The 11,222-nt window shown below is 64.0% G+C and overlaps 1 protein-coding gene across 4 annotated transcripts; it reads right to left on the bottom strand.

The window, feature by feature from the left end:
• Positions 1 to 16: 16 nt before the first annotated feature.
• On the bottom strand, positions 17 to 11,035 carry ATP8B2 (ATPase phospholipid transporting 8B2). Of its 4 annotated transcripts, none has more exons than XM_075040994.1 (28): positions 10,644 to 10,756; positions 9,781 to 9,839; positions 8,901 to 9,014; positions 8,615 to 8,713; positions 8,362 to 8,423; positions 8,137 to 8,209; positions 7,696 to 7,766; positions 7,447 to 7,526; positions 7,079 to 7,237; positions 6,916 to 7,004; positions 6,640 to 6,836; positions 5,702 to 5,910; positions 5,436 to 5,479; positions 5,195 to 5,360; positions 4,929 to 5,117; positions 4,606 to 4,721; positions 4,307 to 4,453; positions 4,096 to 4,207; positions 3,849 to 3,954; positions 3,572 to 3,716; positions 3,302 to 3,485; positions 2,886 to 3,109; positions 2,466 to 2,549; positions 2,037 to 2,282; positions 1,766 to 1,904; positions 1,545 to 1,675; positions 1,165 to 1,446; positions 17 to 954 (listed from the first exon to the last, which is right to left on the bottom strand). In XM_075040994.1, the coding sequence occupies exons 1-28, from the start codon at positions 10,702 to 10,704 to the stop codon at positions 754 to 756; spliced, it is 3,789 nt and encodes a 1,262-aa protein (XP_074897095.1). In that variant the 5' UTR covers positions 10,705 to 10,756; the 3' UTR covers positions 17 to 753. The 4 variants fall into 4 exon arrangements, with proteins under 4 accessions (XP_074897095.1, XP_074897097.1, XP_074897098.1 ...); XM_075040996.1 differs by lacking the exon at positions 10,644 to 10,756 and adding an exon at positions 10,875 to 11,035 and having other exon boundaries at positions 182 to 954; positions 4,289 to 4,453; XM_075040997.1 differs by having other exon boundaries at positions 182 to 954; positions 4,289 to 4,453; positions 5,195 to 5,306; positions 10,644 to 10,755.
• Between the last annotated feature and the right edge of the window lie 187 nt (positions 11,036 to 11,222).

Raw genomic sequence — 11,222 nt, 5'->3', positions numbered from 1 at the left:
GCCCGCCGCCCGCAGGACACAGGACACGGCAGAAGCTGCTCAGAACGTTTTTGTTTTTGTTTTTTTTTATAGAAAAAAGCTGGTTTTTGGTTCTTTTCTTTTCTCTGTGGACCCATAAAATGATACAATTCCGCAATATAGAAACGTGTAATAAATTAGATGACCCAATCCTCGCCCCTGCCCCCCCCCCGACACAAAATAACCCCCAAACACCCCCAAAAATAGACTCCAGCCCATGCCAGAGCCCGTCCTGAACAGTTTCCTCTTTGGTATCAAGGAGAGAGCGGCCCCCGGGACCCTAACACCCCCCCCAGAGACCCTCTGATGGGGAGGGGACGATGCCCACCTGCACCCCCCCTCCCCCCGAGGGTCCAGTCCCCTGGGAGATGGCGAGGAGGAGGAGGGAGGAAGCAGAGGCCGAGGGTTGTGCAAGACCCCAGCGTGGGAGTGAATCACAGCGGCCTGCAAACGCCCCTGCTTCCCGCAGAAAGCAGGAAGGAGCCAGGGAACGCTTCCCCTTTCCCACCCGGCACCCTATCCCGGCGCACCCCAAAGCAGGGGGGTGGAGGACGGTGACATCCCTTGCCCCCCCGGCACCAGTGTCTGGCCCCCAGTGCTCCCTCCATAACCAGCCGTGCCAACACTGAGAGAAACAAGTTGCTCTGTAAACGTGGAGGGTTTTTCCTTCCTTTTTTTTTTTGTTGTGGTTGTGGGGTTTTGGGTTTTTTTATCTTTTTTTTTTTTTTTCCTGTTTTATATAAAAAGAAGACACGTGGTTGAGGGGTGGGGGAGGGAGCAGGGTGCTGTCACAGCCCCCCCAGGCCCCCCGCGCCCGCCCGCGGCGGTGGCTCTGGCATAATACATTCGTGTGTGATGGGGTATTTGCACTCCATGGAGGTGAATACTGACAAAGGAGTGGCCCGGGGGGGCTGCTGGGGACAGCGGCCGTCCATCCTGGGGACGGGGAAGAGTATTTTTTTGGTTACACTGCGGCAGTCCAGACTCCTCCAAACCTCAGTACCTGGGCCCACATGGCCTCTGCTCCCCCCACAGGAACCCCCCCCCCCCCAGGAGGGGCTTGGCCCCTCATGGGCCATAGTGAGAGAAGGGGGCAGGGGGGCCCCCAGCTGCACAGGAGGGGATGCAACTCCCCCAGCCTCACACCTTGAGCGTCTTGTCGGCCACGCCGCTGGGGCTGCCGGCGGTGCTGCCGTCGCTGCCTTTCTTCTTGCGCAGGGTCTCAATCCAGCCGGCGCTGGGGCGGGTGGCGAAGCTGGAGAGCGCCAGGGAGCTGAGCCGCATGTTCTTGCCCGACATGATGAGCTCCCCAAAACCCTCCTGGTGGGAGAAGGCGTAGCCGGAACGGCGCGAGCCCACACGCCCCACACGCCGCATGCACCGGTGCTGGGTCTTCTGCTTCTTCCGTACCAGCTGAGTGTAGCGCACCTAGGGACATCACCAGGGGACAGGGTCAGGGACCCCCGGAACCGCATGCCGTCTGGGGTTGGGATGCCGTATTCGCTCCCCAGGCCACACTCTCTCACCGTGTCTGAGAGTTCAGGTTTCAGGTCAAGCTTGAGGAAGCGAAAGGCCACAACGGGCATGATGCAGACCACAGTGGTGAGGGCGATGGTCAGCCAGACCGTGGGCTGGGCCAGCGTGTTCTGTGCATTACCTGGGGGGGAAGCACGAGTCCAGCCAGGGCTCAGCCGGGGCAGCACCCTGCTGGGGTGGGGCAGCATTGCTCAAGCCCCCTGGGACTTACCCACAAAGCGGAACTGGTTGGGGAACATCTGGAAGAGGCCGTCGCTGTGCATTGCGAAGAGGATGGCAAAGTAGGCAGTCAGGCTGCCCCAGATGAAGAAGTGGTTGATGGCCGTCCAGAAGCCTGTGTCCAGCCCGATCTGATGGAGAGGGGAAGGGAGAGGTAGGGCTCAGGGGATGGCCACAGTGCTCCGAGCACGACCACAGGGCAGGATGGGACCCAAACTTTGTGCCACAGGCGAGGGGCTGGGACCAAGCAGCCGTGTCCCCACCTGCACGCTGACGACAATCACAAGGGAGGTGGCGACAGTGACAGCGAAAGACTGGTAGTCGGCCAGCTGGGCGCCATCATCACGGGTGGCATCAGCGAAGACGCCGTAGGGGATGAAGAACATGAGGACGGAGGTGTAGATGCCCTGGGCGATGCAGATGAAGAACTCCCGCTTGTTGAAGAGCAGGTTCAGCTGCCCAGGCTCGTAGAGCTTGGGGTACTCCATGCTCCGCTGCTCTGGCACATCCTGGGGGCACGAGGCACTCTGGGCACCTGGGGCTGGGCTGACCTCCACCACCGCCCGCAGAAGGACAAGGACAGCCCAGACTGGGCACCCAGGCACCCCTTTCTCCCGCAGCGTGGGTCACGCAGGGGAGCCGGGCCAGCTCCTCACGCACCCAAGGACCACCCTCACCGCTCCCCACTGTACCTGGTCGAAGACGCCCATGGCGAGCACGGGCAGCGACGTGTAGACGATGTTGTACAGCGTGATGAAGTACTGGTCATACACAGTCTGCGTGGAATGGAGTGCTCAGGGGGACAGAAGACCTGCCCGCCCCATGCTCCAGCTGGCCCCTGCAGGAAAAGGAAAGCCGCCGCCAGCCCCCCCTCCCAAGGGTGCCCACCCCAAGCGGCACAGGGTGCTGCTGCCACCGAGCGGCAGCCCCAGCCATATGGGCTCCTCCTCGCACCCACAACACACTGCCACGCTCCGGAGGGATCCCAAGCTGTGCCTGCTGGTGCAGGATGAGGTCCCACAGGGAGCCTGGGGACTGGGGCATGCTTCTGAGCAGAGGGGTCCCACAGACAAACCCTCCCCAACTCTAAGCACAAGAAGCCAGCAATGCACCTGCGCTGAGAAGCCGCAGAAGAAGCCAAACCAGAAGTGGACCATGGTGAAGGCAAAGTTCTTGTAGAAGAAGTAGCAGAGGAACTTGCACATGCGTAGGTAGGACCAGCGCCCGTGCACCAGGAGCAGGCGCTGCAGGAACTTGAACTGCGAGAAGGAGTAGTCGGAGGCCAGCACCGCCTGGATGCCCTCCTGCCCGCTGATGCCCACCCCGATGTGGGCAGCTGCAGAGCGAAGACACACATGAAGTGAGGAGGGCTCTGCCAGGAGCACAGGGGACCAGGGGTGACAGCCCCCCACAGCAGGACTGTGTTCCAGTGGGGCACAGAGGGGCAAGGACAGAGGCTGCCACGGGGCCCGGGATTGTGCAAGGGGGGACCTGTCCCTCCTGCAGCTCCCCAGACCCCAGGACGTACTCTTGATCATGCTAACATCGTTGGCCCCATCCCCGATGGCCAGGGTCACAGCTTTCTTGTACTTCTTCACCAGCTCCACCACCTGGGCTTTCTGCAAGGGTGTGACGCGGCAGCAGATAACGGCCTTGCAGGCACATGCCGTCTCCAGGAACTCCACCTCCATGTCAGCCTCCAGTGCATGGGCCTGCAAGGAGAGCAGGGGGACAATGGGGAGCATGGCCCACAGCTGGGCACGGTGCCCTGTCCAGCGTGGAACTCCCAGGTCCCTACCAGGCTGTGCCCATTGATGACCAGGGCATATTCGCCTGCGATGGCTTCCAGCACTGAGGTGAACTTGGAGGAGGAGAGTTTCTCCTGGTAGGAGAAGCCGTTGCCCATGGAGCGCGATGCATCCATCATCTTCTCCCGGGCTTTTCTGAGGCAAAAGAGAGGGGTCGGGGGCCCTGATTCAGGGCACTTCCATATCCACCAGCTCCCCCACAAGCAGCTGTGCTCCACGCTGGCCCCACGTGTGTCCTCTGTCCAGCCCTGCCCCCCTGACCCTCACCTGAGCTCCTCTCGCACCTCCAGCACAGTGTGGCCTGTGACCACAAACACCTCCGTCATGTCATCCGTCAGCATCTTGCAGGAGTAGCCGATGTTCACAGCTGTTTCTGGGGACAGGAAAGCAGGGGCTGAGCCAGGGTCAGCTCAGGGGGGAGCATCTGTCCCACCACCCCCCAGGCAGGTGGGATCCAGCCCATGAATGTTCTCATCTGCAGCCAGCCCAGACTCCTACCCCAGCAATGCCTCACCCTGTTTGTCCCCCGTCAGCACCCAGATCTTGATGTTGGCCAGCGTCAGGATGGCAATGGTTTCGGGGACCCCCTGCTGCAGTTTGTCCTCGATGGCTGTGGCTCCAAGCAGCTGGGGGACCCAAACAGGTGGGAGGTCAGCAGGGGCTGCCCCCCAGTCACCTCCCGCCCCCAGTGCCCCCAGCCCACGTACCATCATATCATGCTCCACCTCATCATAGAGTCGAGCCAGGTAATCCTCACGGGCCTCAGGGGCACTGCCGGCTCGGTGCAGCCGCTCGGACCAGTCCTCATAGTAACTCTCCTCCAGGTCTTTGTAGGCCAGCACCAGCGTCCGCAGCCCCTCACCAGCATATTCCTGCAAGTGGCTGGAGCTGGGTGCACAGGCAGACCCTGATGGTGCCCCCAGACCCCGACTGTCCCCCAGGACCTGGCACAAGCCAAGCTCCGTGCTTCTGGGCAGCCTCTCTTCCCTTCCCAGCCCTGCCCACAGCACCCTGCCCCACTCACATTGAGGTGGTCGGTGGTGACGTTGGTCAGGTCCTGGTTGATGGGGTGCAGGCGCTCCAGCAGGATGGTGTCAGCACCTTTGCAGTACAGCCGGATCTTGCCCTCGGGGCTGCGGACTGCAGGGAGCAGGGGTCAAGCTGCCTGGCTCAGGGGTGCAGGAGCGGGTCCCACTCCAATCCCCAGCCATGACCCCATGATGCCTCCACAGTCACGTCACCATCCGCATGGGGCTGGTCTCCAGCACACTGCACTGAGCCCCCATGCCTCAGCCCCACCACAGCCCTCACAACCCCACAGCCCTTGTGCCATGCCCAGGACCTCACCGATGACAGACATGCGCTTGCGGATGTTGTTGAAGTCCAGGATGGCCAGCAGCTGGTAGGTGATGGCTCGACCCAGCTCGTGCACCGTGATGGTCTTCGGCGTGCGGGACCGGAACACGAAGCCAAAGTTTCTGGCAGCCGTGACTAGCGCTCCCTCATCTGGGGACTGAGCCTTGTAATACAGCTCCCCTGGGGACAGCACAGGGGGTCAGAACCAGTGCCATGCCCCAAGCTGTGCAGGGACAGGTCCTGCCCTCCGCACCCACCTTCACTCTTCTCCTCGGACATGACGGTGTGGCACAGCGAGAGCAGACGGAAGAACTCATGCACATGGGGGTCTCCCAGATTGACAGCTTCCAGCAGGCTGGGGTCCCAGAACTGGAACCGTGGGTCCGCCAGTGGGTTGAAGGAGAAATCAACTGGCTCTGGCCTCTGGCAGGGGCAGAGATGGGGTTACGCCCCTGCGGCACATGGCACAGCCAGGCACCGGCCCTGCAGTACCCTTACCTCTCTCAGCTCTGCCTTGTGACCCAGCACATCCTGCATGTCACCTGTGAACCGAGGCACAGAGTTAACCATGACAGGGACCCAATGCTGCTGCCCCACTGGCACCCGCACCCAGGGAGGCCACAGGGCAGTGGCAGCCCCACAACGCTACGGCTGAGCCCCTTTGTCCCCCAGCTGCCCCCAGTGCCCGAAAGGGTCTGCAGGAGGGGAGCCAGTACCTCCACACCCTGCAGGCACTCAGCCTGGCCCCGGTGCCCTGCACTCACCATAGCTGTGCCCGTTCACAGAGCACTTGCTGAAGACCATTATGTTCTGGGTGAGGGTGCCGGTCTTGTCGGAGAAGATGTATTCCACCTGCCCCAGCTCCTCATTGAGGGTGGTGGTCCGGGCCTCGGCTGGCGTCCGGCGCTTGGCACAGTACATCTTCTTGTCCCAGTTGATGAAGTAGCTGTGCCCGAGACGGATCACCTCCACACTGCAGGGGGGGAAAGCTGGGTGTCACCGGAGCAGGGCAGCACACTCTGCCGAGCCAGCGATGGGCACACACCCACCCACCCCAGACCCCCAAGCACCTGGGGCACCCTGGCACCCAGGGCCCCCATGCTGCTTGCTAGCTCCCGCGCCCTTCCCCAGGGCTGGCCCGCACCCACTCCTACCGACAGCCACCGCCAAGCCAGGGCTGGGGACGCAGGACCTGGCACCGAGGGGGTAGCCCACAGGGCTCCCCAGGCTTCTCTCACACCTACGCGACCCAAACCCCCTCCCCGGCGCCCAGGGCAGACAGCAATGAGCTAGTGGGAGGGGTGGGGGTGACACATTCTTACCTCGGGGCTAAGGGTGACAGAACCCATGCTGGGGAACGAAAAGAGAGAGAAATTAAAAGAGAGAGAGAAGGGGACAGTGCAGAAGCCTGGGAGCTGCAGGAGGGCTGAGCAAAATAACCAGCATGCAGCCAGGGCAGGGAGAGACGAGCAGCCGGACAGACACAGCCGGGAGGGCCCCAAAGGACCTGTGGGGTCTCAGGTCTTGGGGTATCCCTGAGGGCAGACGTGGCCCATCACCAGGAGAGCAGCCCGTGCCCACCCCATGCACACAGCTCTGCCCGTGGGTCTCCGTCCCCGTCTCCCCTCCCCAGAGGGCAACCCTAATTCCTGGTGCCTGCCCCTTGCACACCCCCAGCCCAGCCCCTCGGCCCCTGCCCTACCTCACGTAGAGCGAGATGGGCACCACAGTGTTGAGGATGATGATGTAGGACCAGAAGGAAAGGAAGCCGGAGAAGAAGGCACTGTGCACCCCCTCGTCCCAGGGCAGGTAGATCTGGAAGCAGACGCCCACTTCATGCTCCCAAATGGCGTTTCCGATGGCCAGGATCACCCCCATGCACACCAGGAACCCAAAGATCTGGGGACAGGACAGGACAGGACATCAGAGCCCCAACCGGGTCAGAGCCAGGGCTCCCTGGGATCTGCCTTCTGCATACCCAGAGCACCAGCGTGTTCATCAGCCGATCGATGCTCGTCCGCTTGAACTTGGTCCGACCGCTGTTCTGCATCAGTTTCGTGTCGGGCCCTGGGGAGAGGGAAGGGCATCAGCGGGATCTCTTCCTTCCATGCAGTGCAGCAGCAGCAGCTGTCCCAGCCCACCTGCAAAGATGACGAGGCCGAAGCACCACTCGGTGTTGCGTAGGACGCAGCCCCGCAGCAGCATGTTCTGGTTGCTCAGGGGGTACTTGTTCTCCTTCCAGTACAGCATCCCGCCAAACTTGTCCAGCTTGTTATTGGGGGGTTCACAGATCACCTCGCCTGGGTGCAGGGGATGGCTCAGCTGTAACATGCCTTCTGCATGTGGCCAGCTCCATCCCAGTGCTCCCAGCACTGTCCCCAGCTCCCCAGAGATCCGCTTCAAGCCACAGGACCACACCACCGCGTGGATGGTCCTGGTGTCTCCAGGGTGGACCCACACCAGGTGATGGAGGAGGAAACCCAGGGGCTCCCCCATTGCAGGCACTCACCATCAAACCGAGCCAGCTTGCTGGTGTCACCCAGCTCCGAGGTGACAGGAATGGCCTGCCGTACCTTCATGTTGGTCTCTCTGTGGGCAAGGAGGCACCATGTGCGGGGTTAGTGACAGCCTGGCAGGGAGGGCCTTCGCAGATGTTCCCTGGTTTCAGGTCCGTGGCAGCTCCTGCCTTGCCCACAGCCCATTCTCATTCCTGTCTTTCAGCTTTCCCTCCCAGCCAAGGCGAGCAGGGGTTACCTACCCGTCCAGCTCTGCGGTCTCTATGTAGCACAACCCATGGGGTTCGCTGCTGGAGAGGAGGAGGAGGTCAGCCTGCCGGGAGAGACATGTGAAGGGTTGTGCTGACGCTGGGGCTCCCCTACACCTTCCCCAAGGAAGCTCCTGGCTCTTGGATGCCAGGGGCCAGCGGGATCTCCAGAACCACGCGTCCTTAGCAGGGTACTGCCAGCACCCTGACATGGACACCATCGCCTGAAGCGCCCACATCAGCCAAATCCCCAGAGCTCAAACATGGCTCAAGCGCTACAACTTAAATGCAACTTCCAGGCTGGTGAGTCCCTGATGTCTGCACCCCAGGAGATGATGGAGGAGCAGAAAAGCAGAGCGGGTGCAGCACCACACCATGCTGCTGTCCCTGCATGCTGCCCAGCTGGGACCGTGCTTGCCTTGGTGCCACACTCACCGCCACGAACTGGTTGTTCTCCAACTTGATGATGTCTCCGACACGGACATTCATCCACTGCTCTTGCCGGAGGCTGCAGAGGGACAGCACAGTGGAGTTTGGCAGGAGCCGGCAGCATTGCCTCTCCCCTGCCCCACTGCACTCTGCCCCTGCCTGCAGCCTTGTGCTGCAACCCGCAGGGCCCCGTGGCCCTGTCCCCGGCTGCCCTGTCCCCATGACACTCACACTCCGCCGATCAGCACCTGAGACTGCCGGTTGTTCACCTGGTTGTCACTTTTATGGCGGAACTGGGTGCGGAGGGGAAGAGACAGCAGCGTCAGCCCCTCTGGGGATGGGGTCCTGCGTCCCTCCCCCTGCAAACGCCATGGACCCAGGCACTGCACACCCGCACCAGGGTCACAGCCCCCCACCCAGCCCCAAGTCCCCATGCCCTGCCGGCAGCCAGCCTGGGTAGAGGGGCACTTGGGGGACCACTCACATAGTCGTCGGTAGCATCTTTGACAGCTGTGATGGTTAAGACAAGAACCAAAGGCACGATGGTGGTGAACCAGGAGAGCGAAGAGATCTGTGGGATCAGCTGGGGACAGGGAGCGGGAGTTACAGGGAACCAGGCCAGCCCCAGGCCCACGCTACCCCTGCTCGAGGGTGCCAAACCCACCGCTTGCCAGGGGCAGGACGTGCCCTGGGCTCTCCTTACTGCCCAGCCAGGGAAGGACAGTGGGGGGGGGGGCCCCATTTGCCTCCCCAGGCCCTCCAGCACTCACCTGCAGGATGAGGAGGAAGAGGAAATAGGTGTTGGCCACTTCCTGGAACTGCTCGAAGAGGTTGACAGGCAGGAAGGTGATGATGTTGTACTTGGAGGTCTTGATGCAGTTGCTCTGGGGACGGACGGGGCGAGAAGGGGGGTCACAAGTTGCTGAGGCCCTGTAACACTGCCCCCCCCCCCGCCCCAGCATCACTCTAGGGGCAGGGCTGCAGATCACTGCACCCCTAATTTGGGAGCTCTGGACAGCAGCCTGGATCCCTGGCTCCTGCGCCTGCTCTAGCTCCATGGCAGCTTCCTCGAGAAGCCGATTCCTCCGCCTCAGTCACCAGCCAGTACCCAGGGACCACCCTCCTTCAGCGGCAGCATCCGGACCACCTGGGCGGCAGCACCCAGCCTCCCCAAGGGTCACCCCGATCCAGACCCCCTGCTCCCCGCCCACAGCGAGGCCGATGCAGGGCCTGGTCTAGAGCAGCCAGAAATAACCTCCAGCATGGAGGGGGAGGCCAAGGTGAGCAGTGCCCCTCCCCCAGTGGCTCCGGAAGCTCATTAATTAGCCATACACAGAACTGCATCGGGGACTGGGCAGAGGTGCAGGCAGAATGGGGAGGGGGGGGGCCCCGGCAGAGGATGGGGGGGCTGCATCCCTCCCCATGGGAGCACACCGTGCCCCCCTCCAGCTAGGCCGCCCCAGCCCCTGAGCTCCGTTGGCGTTAACAGCTCATCAGCACAATTTTCTCAGGGACAAACATCTATTTTTAGCTGTAACCCCCCCCCCCGCTGCTGCTCCGGGGGGGGGAGTGACGCAGGCCCCAGCCCCCCAAACCTGCCCGAGCCTCAGGACGAGGCCCCAAGGGACTGGGCTCGGCCACCCCACTCACCGCGTACTGGAACTTCTCGTTGTACTCCCGCGCATTGGCTCGCACCCGCCTCTCCTCCTCTGCAACACAGCGTGCCCCGTCAGCCCGGCGCCCCTGCACCCCCAGACCTCCTCTCTGCACTCCCAGACCTCCCAAAGTCCCCCAGGCAAGCCCAGGAGCCCCAGACCCCCAAGAGAACAGGGAAGCCCCCCCAGCCATGTCATGTGGCCCTTTGCTCCCCCCACGCCAGCACCCACACCCCTGCACCCCCAGCCCTCTTCTTGTGCAACCCCGCACCACCAGCCCCGCTTATCTGTGCCCCCAGCCCTGCAATCCCAGATCTCCAACCCTGCTTGGCTGCGCTCCCAGACCCCTGGCCCTGCACGCCCAGAACCCCAGCCTTGCTTAGCTGCGCTCCCAGATGCCCAGCCCTGCACCCCCAGACCCCCAACCCTGCTTAGCTGCGCCCCCAGAGCCCCAGCCCTGCACCCCCAGACCCCCAGCCTCGCTTAGCTGCACCCCCAGACCCCCAGCCTCGCTTAGCTGCACCCCCAGCCCTGCTTCGCTGCGACCCCAGCCCTCCAGCCTCCCAGCCCTCTTCTTCTGCACCCACAGACCCTCCAGCAATGCTTATCTGTCCCCCCAAACTTGTACCCCCATATCCCCAGCCTTGCTTACCTGCACCCCCAGCCCTGGATATCTGCACCCACAGACCCCCCCCCAGCCCCGCGCTCCCAGACCCCTGGCCCAGAACCCCCAGATCCTGCACCCCCGGCCTTGCTTATTGGCGTCCCCAGCCCTGCACCCCCAGACCCGCAGCCCTTCTTAGCTGCACCCCCGGACCCCCCCCCCGGCCCCGCCGCAGGACCCCGCCCCGCACCCACCCGCCCCACCGGGGCCGCGGACCCGCCGCCACTTCTCGGGCATCTCCCGGGGCACCGTCATAGCTGCGGGACCTCGGCGCGCCCCGGCGGCGCCATCCCGCGCCTCCGCTGCCGGTGCCCCGGCCCGGGCCCTCCCGGCCCGCCCCGCCCCCGCCGCGTTGCCGGGGCAACGGCCGCACCGGGGCCCACCGGGGCCTACCGGGGCCTACCGGGCGCCGCCGCCACGCTCACCTGGGGCCCGGCGGGCCGCCCACCGCTCCATGGCCCGCGGCCCCGCAGCCCATGGGGAGCGGGCGGCCGGGGCCGGCGGCCGGGGGGGCCGGTACCGGGGCCGCTGCGGCCCCGCTCCCGCTGCCGCGCCGCTGCCGCCGCCTCAGCGCCCCATGGCCGCGGCGGCGCCGGTCGGCGGCGGAAGTGATGGGGGGGGCGGGCGGGAGCGACCGAACGCTGCCCCGGGGGGACGGGACGGCCCGGGGAGCGAGGGGTGGGGGTGGCGGCATCGGGCGTTCCCGGGGAGCGGGGGGGGGGGGCAGTCCCGGGGGGTACCGGCTGCGGCCTCGGTGGTCCCGGAGTATAAGC

The sequence above is a fragment of the Buteo buteo genome, chromosome 11 (assembly GCF_964188355.1).
Source record: "Buteo buteo chromosome 11, bButBut1.hap1.1, whole genome shotgun sequence".
In the NCBI taxonomy this organism is placed as follows: Eukaryota; Metazoa; Chordata; class Aves; order Accipitriformes; family Accipitridae; genus Buteo; species Buteo buteo.
This window is presented reverse-complemented; position numbering and strand designations above follow the sequence as displayed.